Source organism: Prionailurus bengalensis, chromosome A2 (genome assembly GCF_016509475.1).
Source record: "Prionailurus bengalensis isolate Pbe53 chromosome A2, Fcat_Pben_1.1_paternal_pri, whole genome shotgun sequence".
NCBI lineage: Eukaryota > Metazoa > Chordata > Mammalia > Carnivora > Felidae > Prionailurus > Prionailurus bengalensis.
The window spans coordinates 161,944,966-161,964,923 of NC_057348.1; the positions used below are offsets into that span (position 1 = coordinate 161,944,966).

Here is a 19,958-nt window from a genome sequence, read left to right on the forward strand (position 1 = left end):
GTGAAAGCAGTGCTAACTGATGTTGACAACAGGGTGTCTCCCACCTTCGGGGCTGACAGCATACGACATAAGCACATGCTCATTTTCTTTTGAATTTGTGTCGGTTAGGAATGGGGAAATCTTTTTTTATATATAATATTTTTTAATTCTTTTTTTTTAAAGTTTGTTTATTTTGAGAGAAAGAGAGAGAGACAGAAAGCAGGGGAGGGGCAGAGAGGGAGGGAGAGAGAGAATCCCAAGCAGGCTCTGCACTGTCAGCACAGAGCCTAATGCGGGGCTCGAACTCCCATACTGTGAGATCATGACCTGAGCCGAAACCAACAGTCAGATGCCTAACCGACTGAGCCACCCAGATGCCATAGGAATGGGGAGATCTTAGCTAACTGGGGGAAATAAGGGACAGTCCCGTCTTGGTTATGCTTAGTTGGATGAACAATAAGTATCATCAGAGGAAGGGCAATTAATTTTGCTTGAGGGTAGCAGGCAAGAGTCAGGAAGGCTTTATAGAGAATGGGGACATCCTCTTTAGTCGTCTGAGAAATTAAAATGGGTACAAAAGTCTAGAAATAGGGGCACCTGGGTGATCCAATCAGTTAAGCACCCAACTCTTGATTTTGACTCAGGTCATGATCTCACGGTTTGTGGGAATGAGCCCCACATCAGGCTCTGTGCTGACAGTGTGGAGCCTGCTTGGGATTCTCTCTCTCCCTCTCTCTCTCTCTCTCTCTCTCTCTCTCTTTCTCTGCCTCTCCCTCTTGCTGCCCCTCCCCCACTCACACTCTATCTGTCTCTCTCAAAATAAATAAATATTAAAAAAAATAAAAATAGGTGTGCCTCAGTGGCTCAGTCAGTTAAGCGTCCGACTTTGGCTCAGGTCATGATCTTGTAGTTCATGGGTTTGGGCCCCGCATCAGCTGTTTGTACTGACAGCTCAGAGCCTTGGAGCCTGCTTCGGATTCTGTGTGTGTCTCTCTCTCTCCACCCCTTCCCTGCTCATGCGTGCTCTCTCTCTCTTTCAAAAATAAACATTAAAATTTTTTTTAATTAAAAAATAATAAAATTAAAAATAAATAAAAGTATTTTAAGGAACCTTGAGAATATAAGTGGGGCCAAACATAAATGATTTGTATGTTTAAAAATGACCTGTGTTAAAGGGCATTGGGCTGGTATTTGGGATATAAAACAGTGTCGAAACACAGTGGAGGTGCTATTAGTTTTGCTTTGGTGAGTTTTTTTCCCTCCCATACTTTATTCTCCTGTGACAAGTACTTTAAGAGTTGAAAATCAAATATTATTTGGTACTAGCTTTCAATTATTTTTCTTTTTAAAAAAAATTTTTTTTAACATTTTATTTATTTTTGAGACAGAGAGAGACAGAGCATGAACGAGGGAGGGTCAGCGAGAGGGAGACACAGAATCTGAAACAGGCTCCAGGCTCTGAGCTGTCAGCACAGAGCCCGACGCGGGGCTCGAACTCACGGACTGCGAGATCATGACCTGAGCTGAAGTCGGCCGCTTAACCGACTGAGCCACCCAGGTGCCCCTCAATTATTTTTCTACAAAAAGAACTTCTCCTTGGAGTGAACACAATTTGTGAAAAAGAAAACCCCATTATAATTTTTGCAGCCAAGAGAAGTTCTATTAGCCTTAAAAAAAAATCTCCCATCCATTTTTTAAAGGCTTTTAAAATATATGCTTATTTATTTATTTTTGAGGGAGAGAGAGATAGTGCATGGGTGGGGAAGGGCAGAGAAAGAGGAGGAGAGAAAAATCCCAAGCGCAGAGCCTGATGTGGGGCTCGAACTCACAAACTGTGAGATGATGACTGAGCCGAAATCAAGAGTCAGCCGCTTAACTGATTGAGCCACCCAGACACCCCTCCCATCCATTTTTAATGCTTCTTATATTTTATCTTCAAATATTCTGATGATCTGCTTATACTGGGTATTACAGGAAGCTTCTGTGGTTTTCTTTTATTCTCCTGTGTGGAAATAATAACAGTGGTTTCTGCTGTCCACTGAGCATCCACTGAGCGTTGGTCCTGTGTTGTCTTTTATATATGTTCTCTCTCATCCTTAAAGCAAACCTCTACGGCAGGTAGTAGTGGCATTTTCAGATGAGAAAGCAGGCCTGGGAATCCCGACCATCTACCTGGAAAACGGAGAAACTGAAATTCGTTCTATTCTAGTCTGTGCATTCCATGTGCCTTATATCCTTCTATTCCCTGCTTTGCAGGTGTTTATGGGCACTTGGATTCCCTCTCTTTTCAAGATTTGTGCTAATCATATTGTTAATATAATAATAATAATAACGCCAAATATGAGGTGAGATTATTTAAGAATTCGATCAGTACAAGAATTTTCTAGAAGTCTCCACTCCCGTCCCCAATCCCCCTTGCTGGAAGTTACTAGTTTGCCTGGCTCTTTCAGACTTTCTCTGGAGGTCACGGTTAGTTCCCTCCATCCAGGGGAACTGGCCGGAGAAAGGGGCCTGGCTGTCCCATGTGATCAGGTCATGTTGCTGTAGTTCATTGTTGCTGTAGTTCATTGTAGTTCATGCTGTAGTTGCTGTGGTGGGTCTTTGGGGTCTTGATGGTCATCAAGCTGCATCGCAGCACATTCTTGCTGTTGATTTCCTTTTGCTCTGATCCTTTCAGGAAGCCCAGCTAATTCTTCCATTGCTCTTGTTAGGGTTTACAGTTAGTAGATTTGTTCTTTCAGATTTTATAACTATTGTACCTGTTTTTAAAAGGTCTCGGGGCACCTGGGTGGCTCAGTTGGTTGAGTGTCTGATTTTTGATTCTGGCTCAGGTCGCGATCCCAGGGTCATGGGATCCAGCCCTGGATTGGGCTCCGTGCTGAGCCTGGAGCCTGCTTGAGATTCTGTCTCCCCGTCTGCCCGTCTCCCCTGCTCATGCGCTCTCTCTCTCTCTCTCAAAAAAGTCTCAGTTTGATATAGTCGAACTTAATATTAATTTCTGTCAGTTGTTGACAGTTAAATTGTACAGACTGAAGCTTTTCAACAGAGAGAATGTTTCCAGGGGAGGCCCCCCCCCACCTGTCACACCCTCCTCGGTCTCATCAGCTGTCTCATCAATAGGACTGAACCTGTAGAGGACAGTCACTTTGTTTATGGAGAAAAGAAGAGGTTTGTGTTTTGTTTTTAATGCTTTCCTATTTCGCCCTTTTCGTACGTAGACTTGCTTATTTCGAGCTACTTATCACTCTACAGAGCTTCCGACTATGCTTTTACTTCCATGCTTTAAATTCTGGTTTCAGAGTTTGGTCATATTTGATGATGTCTCTTGTTTCCCCCCTGAAAGAAAACTCAGACCCTGCTGTTAAGAAACTAATATTTGTCAGTGACAGAAGTAGACCTGCCAATATAGGGACTATGCGGTAGCCCTTGTTTTTATTAGTAAAAGTGTCACCCCACGCCAAGGGGCAGGTCACACACTTCAGGTGGGCACTGCCCTTTCTACGGGCGCGGTCATCAGCTACAGCCAGAACTCACAGAGCTGGGGGCAAGAAGTCATGCCACTAGGTGGAAACCAAAACCTAGTAGGAGGGCCTCGGTGAGAGATGAGTGGGAGCTCGAATGGCTCACGTGATGTGTAGGGAGGCAGCTGCTGTACAGTGGGGGCTGTGCAGGAGACAGGGAGCGACCCAAGGCAGCTTCTCCCAGCCGACTCATGGGTAGGGCCTGCCAGCCTTCGGACGGAGTTAGCCTGGAAGGATCAGAAGTCCATCTTTGCAAGCCAAACCATTTCTATGAACTTTTATGGAGGGTGTGTGTGTGTGTGTGTGTGTGTGTGTGTGTGTGTCTGTGTGTGCATGCGCATGCACTTGTTGTAGTTAGGGCCCCTTTGCCATTTTTCCATTACTAAGACTTAGAAAAATTTGTTTGAAATTCCCTTCTGTCTCTCTCATTCTGAAGGGAACAAAAAGGAGAGGGTTTTGGCAGCATTTTAGCTACAGCTTCTAAGAGGTCCAGTTGGGGCGCATACCCCTGGGCCCGGTGTGGCGGTGGCGGGGCAGGCGAAGGTGGCCGGTCCCCAAGGAGAATAGAACTGAGGCGAGCAGATTCAGGGATATTCAGTCTCCTGTGTGTTTCCAGTTTTTATTTACAAATATTTCTCTATAATCATGTTTTTGAAACCTAAGTAGTTCTAACAGGACTTATACCACAAAATGACAGTACCCTATCCCGGCTTTCTCTGTTGCTGGGTCCTCCTCCCCAAAGTCTTCTAGCTGTTTCTTCTAGTAATGTGCCTCATTATTTCTAAGAAATACACACAGACATTATTTTTTCAAAGAGCGAACCTCATAGTTTACACTCGTAATACAGCTTTATTCTTTGCCACCGCTACTTGTTTGGATCAGCTCTGTGTGTGTGGTTGTTTTCCTCACTCTTTGGGTGGTCAAAAGAAAATTCAGAGAGCTTTACATGATACGAGTATCATATTGAACAAGAAACCAACTGTTCGTGAACAGGGAGGCCTCACACCCAAAGTGGTTAAGAGCTTGACTCTCAGCGGTTAAAATTCAGGGAGTATGTTGTTTGGTTTTTTAAATTGTGATTGGTTACTAGAAACTTCTGTTCTTTTTAGGGTAGTAGCACTGTGTAAGTTTTCTTGTGCGCAGCCGACTGGCTTGGAAGCCGTAAGGTCACAGTGCTATGAAGAACGCTTCAGTTTTGTTTAGGGTCAGCACCCCCATTTAGGTGAAATTGGGGCAGTTAAAGATTTGGTTACGTGATTATGAGTGGTTTAGGGGGTCTGTTCAAACTATGGCCTCCATTCTGGTTTCCCTTTAGCCGGGTGAGATCAGTTGCCACACAATAAATAAATATCACAAATTTAGTGGCTAAATTTTTAACCCATTTATTATCTTGAAGTTCTGGAGGTCAGAAGTCCAGATGGGCCCAGCTGCGTTCACTGCTTAGGGTCTCACGTGGCCAAAGTCAAGGTGTCCATCAGACTGGCTTCCTATCAGGAGGTTCTGGGAACAATCACTGCCAAGAGCATCCAGGCTGTTGGCAGAATCCAGTTCCTTCTCAGTGGTAGGACTGAGGTCCCTGTTTTCTTGCTGGCTTTCGACCAGGGGTCATTCTCAGCTCCTGCAGGCTGCCCTCTGTCCCTTCCACGCGGCCTTCTCCATCCTTGGGCCAGCAACAGTGTGTCGAATCCTGTTGGTCCTTTGTTTTGCTTTGTTTTAAAAAAATTTTTTTAGGGGCGCCTGGGTGGCGCAGTCGGTTAAGCGTCCGACTTCAGCCAGGTCACGATCTCGCGGTCCGTGAGTTCGAGCCCCGCGTCGGGCTCTGGGCTGATGGCTCAGAGCCTGGAGCCTGTTTCCGATTCTGTGTCTCCCTCTCTCTCTGCCCCTCCCCCGTTCATGCTCTGTCTCTCTCTGTCCCAAAAATAAATAAACGTTGAAAAAAAAATTTTTTTTTTTAATTTTTTTTTAAATCTCTATTTTTGAGAGAGAGACAGAGTGTGAGCAGGGGAGGAGCAGAGAGAGAGGGAGAGAGGGAGACACAGAATCTGAAGCAGAGCTATCAGCACAGACCCTGACACGGGGCTCGAACTCACGAACTATGAGATCATGACCCGAGCCGAAGTCGGATGCTTAACCGACTGAGCCACCTAGGCGCCCCTGCTTTGTTTTTGAAAGTTTATTTATTTGTTTTGAGAGAGAGAATGTGTGAGAGCTAGTGCAGACGTGTGAGCCGGGGAGGGACAGAGAGAGAGGGAGAGAGACAGAATCCCAAGCAGGCTCCGCACTGTCAGCACAGAGCCCGACACAGGGCTCAATCCCATGAACCATGAGATCATGACCAGAGCCAAAGTCAAGAGTTGGAAGTTTAACTGACTGAGCCCCCCAGGTGCCCCTGTTGATGCTTTGAAGCTCTGACTTCTCTGCTTCTAAAGGGTTGATGTGGTTAGGTGAGTCAGCCACATAACCTCTCTTTTGCCACGTCATGCCACATAACCACGGGTATGAGGTCAGGTCACAGGCTCCACCCACACTGCAAAGGGTAGGGATCAGGAAGGGCCAAGGTCCCTGGAGCTCATGTTAGAATTCCACCTACCCCATGAGAGAATGTCGTTTTTCTTGAGTGATACGTGCAGAAGTATTTAGGGATAAAGGGAGTATGAAAAGAGTGTAGTCTCAATGGTTCAGAAAAATATCACCTATGTAATATTTATGTATTATTCATACATGTATGCAGAGAGAGGAGAGAAAGAGGGGAGGGGAGGGCACACGAACATATGAGTGTGAGAAAACAGACAGGACAAAACGTAAATGGAGTTTCTTGTATTATTATTGAAACTATAAGTTTTAAATGGTACAAAAATTTACCCCCTCTGCAAAGTTAGGAAGTAAAAGTGTAGGCTTTGTCAGGTAGTAAACTATCTGGACTTCGTCTAAAGCTGGAGTTTCTTGCCCCTTCCCCCTCCACCTGCCTCTGGTCTGGAATCTGGTGTCTTGTGTAGGAAGAAGGGGGTTCTCCTCCTAACCTCCGCCTGGCCCGGGACTTCTGGTGTGTCCGGGGCGGGGGTGGGGGGCGCAGTGGTGGCTGAGTGGGGAGGACAGGTGCCGCAGAGCTTTCACCTGGCTTCCACTCGTGGCTCGGATAGTTGAAAGCTGATTCTCTGGGTGAGTTTGTGGGCTCTACGCTCCCCCGCCATCCCTTACTGCCACCTGTTCTACACGGTGAATGTCTGTTTTGGCCGTCAGCCCCATAGTGGCTCATTCCTGGGCTGCCAACAGGCAGTCATGGGCAGAGTCCCTGGAAGTGGCTCCAGACCCTTCTCTTTCCCTCAGGGGCCCGCATCTGGACCATGGAAAACACTTAGGTATCCTTTGCTCTGACAAAGTCTGGGAATGTAGGCTGTTCCCAACATGGCTGCCATGAAGGAGCCCATCAGATTCTGCCTTTTAGTCTTTTCCAGGCCTGGATTCATGAGGAGCCCCATAGCCCAGGAGATAAAGGTCAGGATGTCATCCCCATTAGGCTTAAGGTCAGGGGAAAGTAGCTCGTGCCACCTCTCTCCATGGTAGGGGAGGGGTCCGCACAGTGTACTTGACATCTATTTCCAGAAACATCTCTAATATCCAGCTTCCTGTCCTCTTCACTCCCAGTGCACCGACTCCCTGTGTCGAGGGCTCGGGTCCCAGCCCAGTGTTTCAGCCACCCACTTTCCAAGTCAGGCCTCAGTGGTCTAGCTTTGGGATGGGGGACAGTTGGCTCCTATCTTTTTGGTTTTTCTGTTTTGTTTTTTTAATTTTTTTTATGCGTACTTATTTTTGAGAGAGAGAGAGAGACAGAGACAGAGCGTGAGTGGGGGAGGGGCAGAGAGAGAGGGAGACACAGAATCCAAAATAGGCTCCAGGCCCTGAGCCGTCAGCACAGAGCCCAGTGAGGGGCTTGACCTCACAAACGGAGAGATCATGACCTGAGCCCAAGTCAGACAACTTAACTGACTGAGCCACCTGGGTGTCCCTCCTATCGTTTGGACCTTGAACCAAAACAGACGGGCAGACTCACACTTTAATATGTCTGTTGCTGTTCCTGGTTTGTTGATTTTAGAGTGATACCTGCTCTTGATTCCTACTATGGACGGTGAAGATCCAGCCCTCTTACATCACCCTGGGCCTCCACTCTGTCCCTCAGTCCTCTCAGAACAAGTATATCATACTGTTTTGGTTAATTCAATGTAAATTATTTGCATAATTATGATGATGTATTATTTATTTCTGATCAAAGTGGCATAGTATGATGATTTTCCTTGTAGGATATTCCCCCCCTGAAATTGAATTTTTTTTTTTTTTGCTAGTTTTCTGTACTATTGCCAATTCTTCTCCAACTGTCCAGCGGAATTCTCAACCTCCTCTGAAGAGCTTTTCCACATGCTCAGACATCCTGTGACCGATCAATTTCATTCTTTCCCCGGGGGCTTCTGTTATCAGGTCTCCATTCTCCTGCCCTGTCCGACAAGCTGGTTATTCTTTAGGCCTGCACAGCTGTGGCCTCAGAGTTTCCTTTGTCCCCCTCCTGTCCCCTGGCTGTATCTCTTCCAGGTTTATATCTTCATTTTTTGGAGCACATCTTCCAGTAACTTCCCAAGAAAGGCTGCATGGGAGGACATGCCTTATGCTGCTTTCCAATTGGTAGCTTGGTGGGGGGGGGGGGCGGTGGCGCCTAGATGGCTCAGTTGGTTGAGTGTCCAACTTTGGCTCAAGTCATGGTCTCACAGTTCGTGAGTTCGAGCCCTGCATTGGGCTCTGTGCTGTCAGTGTGAAGCCTGATTCAGATCCCCTGTCCCCCTTGCTCTCTGCCCCTCCCCTCTCTCTCTCTCTCAAAAATAAATAAACACTAAAAAAAAAAAAATGGTAGCTTTGAAATAGTTTCCTCAGTATTTTGAAAGCATTGCATTTAGGTTTTACTGGTGCTGAAGAGAAGTTAAAATACCTTTTTTAAAAAATTCTTTTTTAATGTTTATCTTTGAGAGAGAGACAGAATGTGAGCAGGAGAGGGGAAGAAAGAGAGGGAGACACAGAATCCGAAGCAGGCTCCAAGCTGCCAGCACAGAGTCTGACATGGGGCTCGAACTCATGGACCACGAGATGATGACCTGAGCCGAAGTCAGACGCTTAATCCACTGAGCCACCCAGGCGCCCCTAAATACCTTCTTCTAACTAAATCTTTGAACACAGCCTGTTTTATTCTACTCTGAAAGTTTTCAAGATCTAGTCTAGTGTTCTGAAGTGTTTATAGCATCAGTGACTTTTCACTTCTTGTTCTGGGTACCTAGTGCTTCCCTTCCACTTGAAAACTTGCATTTTCCGGTTTGGGGAGACATTCTTGTATGATTTCTTCCTATTGATTTTCTCTTTTCTTTCCTCCAAAAAGCCCTATCAGTTAGATAGTGGACTTCCTAAATTGAGCCTCTGGTTTTATTTTCTTCTCCTTCCCCACCTCTCCCTCCTTCTGCTTCTCCTTTTCTGCTTCTGTCTTTTTTGTTCTACTTTCTTGGAGATTTTCTCAATTTTATTTGCTAACAATCTACTTAATTTTGTCATTTGTTCTATCGTATTTTGTTGTTTTTTAATGCTATTTTTGAGGGAGAAAGAGACAGAGCGTGAGTGGGGGAGGGGCACAGAGAGAGGGAGACACAGAATCCAAAGCAGGGTCCAGGCTCTGAGCTGTCAGCACAGAGCCCGACATGGGGCTCGAACCCATGAACTGTGAGATCATGACCTGAGCCAAAGTCCAAAGCTTAATCAACTGAGCTGCTCAGGTGCCCCTCTTCTATCATACTTTTAATCTAAGAACCCCTATGACTCTCTTCGTGGGTGACTATCATGACTTTTCTCTCTGGGAACAGGAATTCAGGCTTGTTTTTTGGAGATCTGTTTCGTTCCTTGCAGTTTCTCTAGTTCCTCCGATCTCTTTCCTACCTGTTTCATGTCAGAGGCTTGTCTTAAATAAATATCGTGTGGTTCATCCAGGTTTAAGACTAAAGCCTTGACAAACCTTGGCCGGAAGCTCTGTGCGCAGCTGGGACTCATCAAGGGGTGGGTTTCACTGCAGGGTGTCCGCTGTGAACCTGCAGGTCTCACTGAGAATCCTGCAAAAGTCAATGTCCCGGAGGCCTTTGGGGCAGAAGGGGACAGGGAGGGGTAATTCTCTTTCTCCAAAGAAAACTCTTCCGGGTGGCTCAGTCCGTTAAGCATCCAACTCTTGATTTCGGCTCAGGTCATGATCTCACCAATCGATCGTGAGTTCCAGCCCCGTATTCAGCTCTGTGCTCGGAGCCTGTTTGGGATCCTCTCTCTCCCTTTCTCTCTGCCCCTCCCCTGCATTCTCTCTCTCTCTCTCTCAAGATAAATAATAAACACTTTTAGAAGAAGAAAAGAAAACTCTTCCAAGTCCCCTGGTTGGGGCCAGAAGCCGAGCCTGTGTTCTTGGAGCTGAGTAGTGCACATTTCCGAACACAGACTCTTTCTTCATTATCATGACCCTTCTCCTTCTTTGTCCACTATCCCCACCCTCCCCGGGCCTGGAACCTTCCCACTTCTGTTTTTCTGTGGACTAAATCTCCATTCTCCTCCTCAAGTGAGGGTAGGTGGGGGTGGCGGTGTTCTCTGGTTTCCTGGGGCAGGTGGGACGACCCAGGTTGGAATGGTCTCTGCAGACTGTGGGCCCACCCTTTCTACCCGTTTCTTACTCACCACCTTCTGCCGCTCATGGCCCCTCGTCCCGAGTCTCTGGGGGATTCTGCCATTAGATCTGCTTCTTTCTCCTTGCCACCTACTTTGCCAGCATCTGGTGTTCAGTAACTTTTCCTTGTATTATTATTATTATTATTATTCCATTGCCCTCATTTTAGACATGTTTTAAGGATGTATCCAGTCTACTGCACTTTAACAATGTATTAAATTATATTTTTATTAGTAGTAAATATATGGATACACACTCATAACAGATATATATATATAAATGTATTCAAGTGACCCTAGAGATGAATAGTGACAATAATCACTATTTTCCCAGAAGCACCCACGCTTAGCAGTTGTATTTGTCTTTCCAAAGGGAATTTACACACACATTCACACACATACCAAAGCATGTAGGTAGATATTAATGGATTTTATTTTATTTATTTATTAAAAAAAATTTTTTTTAGTGTTTATTTTTGAGAGACAGAGACAGCATGAGTGGGAGAGGGCAGAGAGAGAGCGAGAGGGAGACCCAGAATATGAAGCAGGCTCCAGGCTCTGAGCTGTCAGCCCAGAGCCTGACGTGGGGCTTGAACTCACAGACCGCAAGATCATGACCTGAGCCAAAGTCAGACGCTCAACTGACTGAGCCACCCAGGTGCCCCTATTTTAAATCAAGAAAGCAATTTCTTTGCCTACCCCTGAGAATATTCCTTTTTTAAATAAAGGGCAGTGCTTAACCCAAAGGCCTGACCCGCTTCTAGTCATATTTAAGGTTCCTCTGCAGGTGGCAGACATTTTTAAGGGGCCTTTCAAGTGCCCCTTGAAAATAATTCATGTAGTAAGACACCTGCCCGTAGGCCAGCCATGGTGGCTCTGGGGGCACTTGAGCCAGCATAGTGCCCGTGACAGTCTAACTCTTCTCGCGTGGCTTTACCATCCCTGCCCTCTCTCCTCCTGTTGTATCGTTTCCTCCGACACCCGCCTTTCCTCTAGATGCAATCAGCTGACTCTTGTCTCCAGTGGCTGGTCCGCGGAGCTAAGGACGTTATGTATCCTGGCTAAGGGATGCACGTTAGCATCTGGACCTGACTGCCTCTCGGGCTTTAGGCATGAATTGGCCTGCCACGTGCGTATGTTTTCATCGTGGCCCTGGCTGAATAGACTTTCTTAAGAGATAGACCCAGAGCCACCCCTGAGTATTTCCGTTTCCGTGACTAGCTTCGGGCGGGCTACTTGACTTGGTGGTCCACAGCAGGGACCTCAGTGTGACTCTTTGTCCCTGCATTAGGGCCTGCGGCTGCCAAACCAGACTTGATCTCGAAGCTGGAACGTCGGGCTGCGCCCTGGATCAAGGACCCAAACGGGCCCAAGTGGGGGAAAGGTCGTCCTCCAGGTGAGTCTTGACCTACTGAGCTCTGAAGGGCACATCCTGGGGCCCACGTGGCCACGGCGAGTCACAGAGTGTTCACTCAGCCATCCCTGTCCTGCTCCTGTTGTGCAACAGGCCTTGTTTTAGGCCCTGGTGGACAAAGATGAGTAAGAAACTTAACTGTGCCGTCCAAGTGTCAGCCTGGGAAACGGGGTGCGTACGGGAAAAACGAGGCCCTTTCATGAGCAGAATGCTGATGGGGTCTGTGGTAGAGCTGGTGGGGGCGATGTGTGGGAGACACTGGTTATAAGGAACTCTGCGACTGCAGGCCTGCAAGCCGCCCTTCTTCCCTCCCCCTCCAGTTTTTCGTGACAGCACCCTGGCCTGTGAGAGTTCACTGTTTTGTGTATCTCAGTCAGGGGCTTATTGGCGAGCAGCTACTGTGAATACTTCGGTACCTCCCTTCTTTCTTTCTTTTATAAGATTTTTTAAATGTTTATTTTTTTAAAAATTTTTTAAAAATTTTTTAAAATGTTATTTATTTTTTTGAAGGAGAGAGAGAGAGACAGAGCAAGTGGGGGAAGAGCAGAGAGAGAGGGAGACACAGAATCCGAAGCAGGCTCCAGGCTCCGAGCTGTTGGCACAGAGCCTGATGCGGGGCTCGAACTCACGAACCGTGAGATCATGACCCGAGCTGATGTCGGACGCTCAACCGACTGAGCCACCCAGGCGCCCCTTAAATGTTTATTTTTGAGAGGCGGGGGGGGAAGGGCAGAGAGAGAGGGGGACGTAGGATCCGAAGTGGGCTCTGCACTGACAGTAGACAGCCCGATGCAGAGCTTGAACTCACAAACTGTGAGATCACGACCTGAGCTGGAGTTGGACACTTAACCGACTGAGCCGCCCAGGCGCCCCTGTACCTTCCTTCTTTCTAAGGCTCATAAGACGACTTATGGATACTTAACCTCATTTCTTTGTGGTGCCCGAAAGAGGATTGAAGTCATTTGTTTATCCAATAGCATCTATGGCCAAGGTGGCTCATTAAGCTTGCTAGCAGCTGATGTCACACGGTCCCAGGGTAGCTGTGTGGATGGAGAGAGGGAGGCTGGCTAAAGGTCCCACAAGGGTCAGTGGACCTCTCTTAGACTGCAAGCTGACTTACACAGATAACAATGGGGAACGGTTTAAAGAGAAGTCACTGATGATTTCTAGAAAGGTAGATCACATTCAGCTCTGCTTTGCATAAGGGATACTCATTAAATTGGATATCCTAGTTGATAGGAGGCTACAGAGTTCTGGGCAGCAACACTAAGCACATTTGTATTTGCTCCAAAGGGAAGAAGAAAATGGTGGCCGGAAGAGAGGCAGATGCACAGGCCTTGGCTGTAGAATCCACAGTGCTTCCGGCCCCTTCAGTGGAGACCCGTAGTTCCCACGGTAATCCCAGCCTTTGTGAAGTTGAAGTAGATGGACCCAGGAAAATCAAGAGGACTTACAGACCCCGTTCAATCCAGAGGTCATGGTTTGGGCAGTTCCCGTGGTTAGTAATCGACCCCAAAGAGACCAAGCTCTTCTGTTCAGCTTGCAAAGAAAGACCTAGTCTCCACGACAAATCATCCCGGTTAGTCCGCGGCTACACGGGGCCTTTTAAAGTGGAGACTTTGAAATACCACGAGGTCAGCAAAGCACACAAGCTCTGTGTCAACACCGTGGAAGTCAAGGAAGACACCCCTCAGGCTGCCCCGGTCCCAGAGATCTCCAGTGACCTGATGGCGAACATGGAGCACTTTTTCAACGCCGCCTACTCCATCGCGTATCACTCGAGGCCCCTGAATGACTTTGAGAAGATCCTGCAACTCCTCCAAAGCACCGGGACCATGATCTTGGGCAAGTACCGCAATCGCACCGCGTGCACGCAGTTCATCAAATACATCTCTGAGACTCTCAAGAAGGAGATCCTCGAGGATGTCCGGAGCTCCCCTTGTGTGAGCGTGTTGTTGGACAGCTCCACGGACGCCTCCGACCAGTCCTGCGTGGGGATTTATATCCGCTACTTTAAGGGCATGGAGGTGAAAGAGTCGTACATTACTTTGGCCCCTCTCTACAGTGAGACGGTGGACGGATACTTTGAGACCATCATCTCTGCCCTGGATGAACTGGACATTCCCTTCCGGAAGCCCGGTTGGGTGGTCGGCCTGGGAACCGATGGCTCGACCATGCTGAGCTGCAGAGGAGGCCTCGTGGAAAAGTTCCAGGAGGTCATCCCCCAGCTGCTGCCTGTCCACTGCGTCGCCCACCGGCTGCACCTGGCCGTGGTCGACGCTTGTGGGGGCATCGATCTGGTGAAGAAGTGTGACCGGCACATTCGGACCGTCTTCAAGTTTTATCAGTCCTCGAATAAAAGGCTGAACGAGCTGCAGGAAGGCGCGGCTCCCCTAGAGCAGGAAATCATCCGCCTGAAGGACCTGAACGCCGTCAGGTGGGTGGCCAGCAAGAGGCGCACGTTGAACGCGCTCATCGTGAGCTGGCCGGCCCTGGCGAGGCACCTCCAGGGCGTGGCGGAAGCCGGGGGCCAGATCGGGCACAGGGCCAGAGGCATGCTGAAGCTGATGAAAAGCTTCCATTTCGTCAAGTTCTGCCACTTCCTTTTGGACTTCCTGAGCATCTACAGGCCTCTGTCCGAGGTGTGCCAGAAGGAGATCGTGCTGATTACGGAGGTGAACTCCACACTGGGACGGGCCTACGTGGCCCTGGAGACCCTCCGTCACCAGGCAGGGCCCAAAGAGGAAGAGTTCAACGCCGGCTTCCGGGACGGGCGGCTCCATGGCATCTTCTTGGACAGAATGCAGATGGCAGAGCAGCGGTTCCAGGCGGACAGGGAGAGAATGATCCTGACCGGGATCGAGTACCTCCAGCAAAGGTTTGACACAGACCGGCCCCCGCAGCTCAAGAACATGGAGGTGTTTGACACCATGGCCTGGCCAAGTGGGATTGAACTTGCCACTTTTGGGAACGATGACATTCTTGCCCTTGCCAGATACTTTGAGCTCTCCCTCCCCGCAGGGTACAGCGAGGAAGCACTCCTGGAGGAGTGGCTGGGCCTGAAAGCCATCGCCAAGAACCTCCCGTTCTCCATGCTGTGTAAGAACGCCCTGGCCCAGCACTACCGGTTCCCCTTGCTGAGCAGGCTGGTGGCGGTGGTGGCCTGCGTGCCCGTCTCCACCTCCTGCTGTGAGCGGGGCTTCAGTGCCATGAACCGGATCAGGACCGACGAGAGGACCAAGCTCTCCAACGAGGTGATCAACATGCTCATGATGACGGCAGTGAACGGTGTGGCAGTCACGGAGTACGACCCCCAGCCCGCCATCCAGCACTGGTATCTGACCTCCTCAGGCCGGCGTTTCAGCCACGTCTACACTTGTGCCCAAGCGCCACCTCGCTCCCATGTGGGTAAGTCCGTGTGACAGAGTTCCTGGACGTGGGAAAACGAAGGGAGAGAATCTTATCTTCCCAATCCCATGCTGACCTTGGACACGGAGGTGTTTGACACTGTGTCAGCTGTCACAATAGGCGTGGTCTCAGTGGGTGCGCGAGACACGACATCTACCCTCACACAGCTTATGATCCGGCTAGGGAGGCAGGGCATACTCGCTGTGGGGCAGCAGGGAGCAGTGCTGAGAGCACGAATTTTCGGAGCCAGTCTGCCCACTGGTTCCGCTAACTAGTGTGTGGCATCGGGCAGGTTAATCGCATTGTGCTTTGGTTTTTTTTCTGTAAAGTGAATTAATACGTGTCGAGTGCACAACGTCTGGCCCCTAATGCCAGCGGCACCCTCTGAAGGTTAAGACCAGGACTGGAAGTAACCAGAGGACTGGACAAGCTGGGGTGGTGAGCTCACGTTCTCCATGGTGCTGTGTCGGCTCTTTTAGGAGGGAAGAAGTCAGGTCGGAGGGGCCAAGAAGAAGATTCTAGGTGGAGGAGAGGGCTGGGGCATCCTGGGCAGGGAGGCGTCTGTGAGGGGCACAGCCCAACTAGCCTGGGGGCCGGGGTGGGGACGGACTGGAGGGATGCTTATGTTATATGGGAGGTGAGTTTCTGAGTCTGAAGTGAGCAAGTCTCCTCTTTTCAAGTAGTCCCTGAAAACCAAAGAGGTCCTCCAGGCTATTCGTGTGTCACTTCTCAGTGACAGCAATGAAGTTTCTTCCTTGACATCTTGTTGTTTCTGGTCCCCTTCCATTGCTTGTGCTCCTGTGTGGTTACCGCCCGGTCTGTGGTCATCAGCTGCGGACAGGGTCTCAGGCTTGCCAGGGGCTCCCCAGGAAGCAGGGCGGCCCTGGCCCCATTGCTGGGCAAGGGGAGGGGCCTGGGGTGGAAGCGGAGAGAGGAGACGGGGAGAAAGGTAGGGAGCCGGAGAGTGAATCCTTCGCCCACGCGTTTGCTGAGTGAGCTGCTCCCCGTGTCCAGCCGTGTGGAGGTGAAGGGTGCTCTCAAGTGTGCCCTTTTGCAGGGGGCGGTGGGACTAGTACATCTGAAGCAAATACAGGGCACTACCAGATTTGATAGGATAAGGCCCTCCTTCCCAGGCAGGGTTCTCAACCTCAGCACTGTGGACACTGAGGGCTGGAAGGTTCCTCGTTGTGAGGCCCGGCCTGTGTGTGATCGGGTCTCCAGCAGCACCCCTGACCTGCACCCCTTACATACCCACTGGGCCCCCTTGGCACTCACCCAGTTGTAGCGATCAGAAGTGTGTCCAGGCATTGCCACGTGTCCCCTGGAGGGCAGAATCGCCCCAGGTGAGGCCCACCACCCCAGGGTGAGAGAACAGAGCGAGTCTAGAACAGGTCTGCCAAGAGCAGCGCAGTCATATCTCCAGGCTGTTCTGCATTCTCACCCAGCATTCCTTGGGGCACAGTGGATGTGGGAAGGGGTCGTCATCTAATCTTTTCCCCTCCGTGTAACTGTGGGTTCTCTTTCCCCTCGCACAAGGACCAGGGCTCAGGAAGGAGAAGATGGGGGCACTCTATGTGGAGGAGGCTGTGACCCAGAAACCGCCCATTCCACCCTACAAGGAGCCGGTAGAGATCCTGAAGGACTGCATCGTGGACCCTCCTGACAGACTCCTGTACCCCCCTACCAGCCAAGAGGCCCCCAAGCTGTCTTGACGGAGAGCTCACGTCGGAGCAGGAATCCTAGGGATTGCCTTGGAGGCCCCCCTCCCGCCCCCTCGCTGCTGCCTTGCCCCTGGGAATCATGGTGACAGGCTCTCTGCAGAATCAAGGCTGCCCTAGAGTCTTTGCTTGGGGGAGGGGGTGCTCTCCAAGCACCAGGAAGTGGGCAGCGACAAGATAGTTAAGCCCACCTCCCAGAGAGGCAGGGTAATCAGGAGCACAAACCTGCTTCCCAAGGCCCCTTTCTGAGCAACGGTGACCTCCTGGCACTTAAATATGCAGAAAGGTTCCTAGCTCAAATTCATTTTGAAGGTGCTTCAGGAAATAATCCCATCATGAAAGATTCCACCCCATGATCTGGTAGCAAGAGGACTTCTCTGAAATGGGAGAGAGGCTGTTGGGGCTTCCAGAAGCACCCCCCACCCCAGCATCCCCCCTGGATGGTTGGGGAGCGTTCTGGGGAGGCTGCCCACAGCCTCAGTGGCATGGAGGAGGCACTGTGAGCGCAGAGGATCACCAGGCTCTAGGGACCACCGGCCCGGCTCTGGGTCTCACCCTGGCTCTACAGCAGAAGCAGGGAAGCTTCAGCTTCAGATGGGACACTTGTACCAGAGAATTTCTCTACCTCCTCCAGGGGCTCCCTTAGGAGGGGCAAGCCAAACCCTCTCCACAGAGCACTCCAGAGAGGTCATCCCGGGACAATGGAGGAAAAGTCTTTCCTGGAGGGAGTCTGCTGCTTTCCCGCGGTGGCAGCACTTACGTTTGACCTGAGCCTGGTTTCCTGAGGAGCAGACACGTCCACGCTTTCACTTGGGAGGCTTGGGCTCCAGCCCCAGCTCTGCCGCAGGCAGAGGTTCAACCGTAATGAATCCCTTCCTCTTTCCTGTGCCTCAGTTTCCCTCTCCATGACGTGGCAGCAGAGAATTCAAGTGCCTGCTGGCTCCTGGTCTGCCACTGGGCTGATGAGTGACGGCGCCTCCAGCTCCCCAAAAGTCAGACCTCGGGCTGCACAGAGTGGACGTAGCTGCCTTCAGCCCTTGTCCTCGTCCCTTGCTACCGATGTCCTTATTGCGGGAACAGACCTCCCTAAATGTGCCAGCAGCATGGTGGCCTAGTCCGCTCTTCCCAGTTCTCTGGGACCCAGCCTGGGATTCACTAGGGGTGCTTGTTAAATATGCTCAACTCCTTACCTGCTTGAGCGGATATCTGGGACTGGGGCTCAGCGACGGGCAGTTTGGAGCAAGGTCCTCCAGGAACTTCATGGGCTCACTCAAGCTTGAGAGCACTACCCTGGAGGCCCAGAAGGGTGTCTTGCACAACTATGTTCCCACTCTCCCACACCCCTCTCCCCTCACTCCCTGAAGCAAAGCACTTTTCCCTCCAGGGCACTTCCTTTTGGTAGGTTCCTAGGCTGCTTATCTGCTGGGGATGATGTGGGGCCTGGGTCCCCCCTTCCTAACCTTCCTGGGTAGGAAACCAGGGGAGGTTAGAGGGCAGGTTTGACCCCTGCCTTTTGCTTGTTTTAGACAGGCAGGAAATGGTGCTGTGTCCTGGCCTTGCGCCGGGGCCCCCGCCCTGTACTGCATGCTAAGTCGCCTGGCCCTCAGCCAGCGCTCTGTCCTCTCCCCTGTCCTGGGAGGTGCTGAGAGCCTCTGAGATGCTGGTATGGACTGTCGCCTTCTAACCACCCCCCCCCGCCCCGCCCCGGTTCCCAGTGTTTCTGACTCTCCCTTCCCGTCACCCACCTTTAGCACTTAGCCTTAGTGCCATCGTCTTCCTGTTTTCTTCAGCTGCGAGCCAGGAATTCGTTCCCACTTTCTGCCTTCTATTAGTCTGTAGAAATGCCTCTCTTCCAGCCCCAGGGTCAGGGTCAGGGGTCTGGGGTATACCACGGGCCTTTAGAGCTACAGATCTGGCGGTGTTACTGTCCACACCGAGAGGGAGCCCAGGCCTCCCTCCCCCACTCACATAAGGTTCTGTGGGGAGTTCAGGACTCTGCCCCAGGCGAGGTGCTGGGGCTATAAATTGGTGGGGTGGAAGAGAGAAAGACCCCTTAAAATAGGGGTCGTTGCCCCCACCCTATCCATAGATCCCAAAGGAGGTGACTTTCTGGCAAGCATCCTCCCTGGGGCTCTTCCATCCTGTAAGAATCCTCAGCGCATGTGGCTAGTCCCGCGAGCAGCGTTGTGTGTGTGAGCTCCACACACACAGTTCCCTGTGCAGCTCTAGGCGCTGAGGTGGAGGCCAGGTAGGGAAGCATCCAGCCTCCACATCCATGTACTGAGGAAGCCTCCAATACCAGCTTTTGAGAAAGTTGGGCCCCTTGGAGCGGGTGATGGAAAATGCTTTTTTTTTTTTTTTTTTTTTGCAACGATTTGCACTGTCCACATTTCTTGAGAGGCACAGGCAGGCTAGCTAATGGCACAGAGGCCTACCGACGTTTTTGTGCAGGACCCCAGGGCTGACACGTGGTGAACACCTTTGCTGGAGACTATTACCCAGCCTGACCTCTTTGGTTTTGTTTCAAGGCACTTGCTGCATTTCAAATCCAGGGCCTGGAGACACCCTTGTTGGAGAGGCTTCCTATTTTTGCCTCACAAGAAAACAAGCTGAAGAGAAGGAGCAAGCCTTTGGCCAGAGTCCTAGCCACGCCTCCACCCTCCTGCACCAGCAACAGGCGCAGATCCCAGCATCCTCCCACCCCTGATGCCCAGAGGGTCTGACGTTCTGAGTAACCGGCATTATAACTGATGGTTTGATTTCAGTAGCCATAGAGACCAGGTGGGAGGGAATTCAGCCCCCTGCCCTCGCCAGACACCTAAGACAGTGTAACCTACCCCAGACCTTTTGGTTCTTCCTCAAGCCTACGTTGGGTTCCTAGGGCGCTAAGTATTTAGCAAGGCAGCGTGAAGATTGGCCGATTCCCTCATGCAGGTGCCCTTCAGCCAAGGATACTCAGGGCGATCGGCAGCCTCTTCTGGCTTCAGAGACGTGCAAATGAGGTTTAAAAACCCCACGTTGGATTCACAACTTTTTGCTCCCTGAATAAAACCGTTTATTTCGACCCATGCTTGCGTCCTGTGAGTCTCGCGGGTCAAAGCTCATCAAGAGCTGATCGAAGCGTGATCTGGCCACTCGGAAAGCCCGCCCCCGCCCGAGCGACGCGCTCGCGCCTGCGCGGGGGCGACTGCG

At 50.5% G+C, this 19,958-nt stretch overlaps 1 protein-coding gene across 2 annotated transcripts in view; it reads left to right on the top strand.

Moving 5' to 3' along the window:
* The window catches only part of ZNF862 (zinc finger protein 862), a 38,061-nt gene extending 18,227 nt beyond the window's left edge, over nucleotides 1-19,834 (top strand). For both annotated transcript variants that reach the window (XM_043589838.1, XM_043589840.1), the window contains 3 exons: nucleotides 11,518-11,622; nucleotides 12,934-15,048; nucleotides 16,585-19,834. In XM_043589838.1, coding sequence (XP_043445773.1) covers nucleotides 11,518-11,622; nucleotides 12,934-15,048; nucleotides 16,585-16,760 — 2,396 coding nt within the window. In that variant the 3' untranslated portion in view covers nucleotides 16,761-19,834. The remainder of the gene's footprint in view (nucleotides 1-11,517; nucleotides 11,623-12,933; nucleotides 15,049-16,584) is intronic.
* The last annotated feature ends 124 nt before the right edge of the window (nucleotides 19,835-19,958 follow it).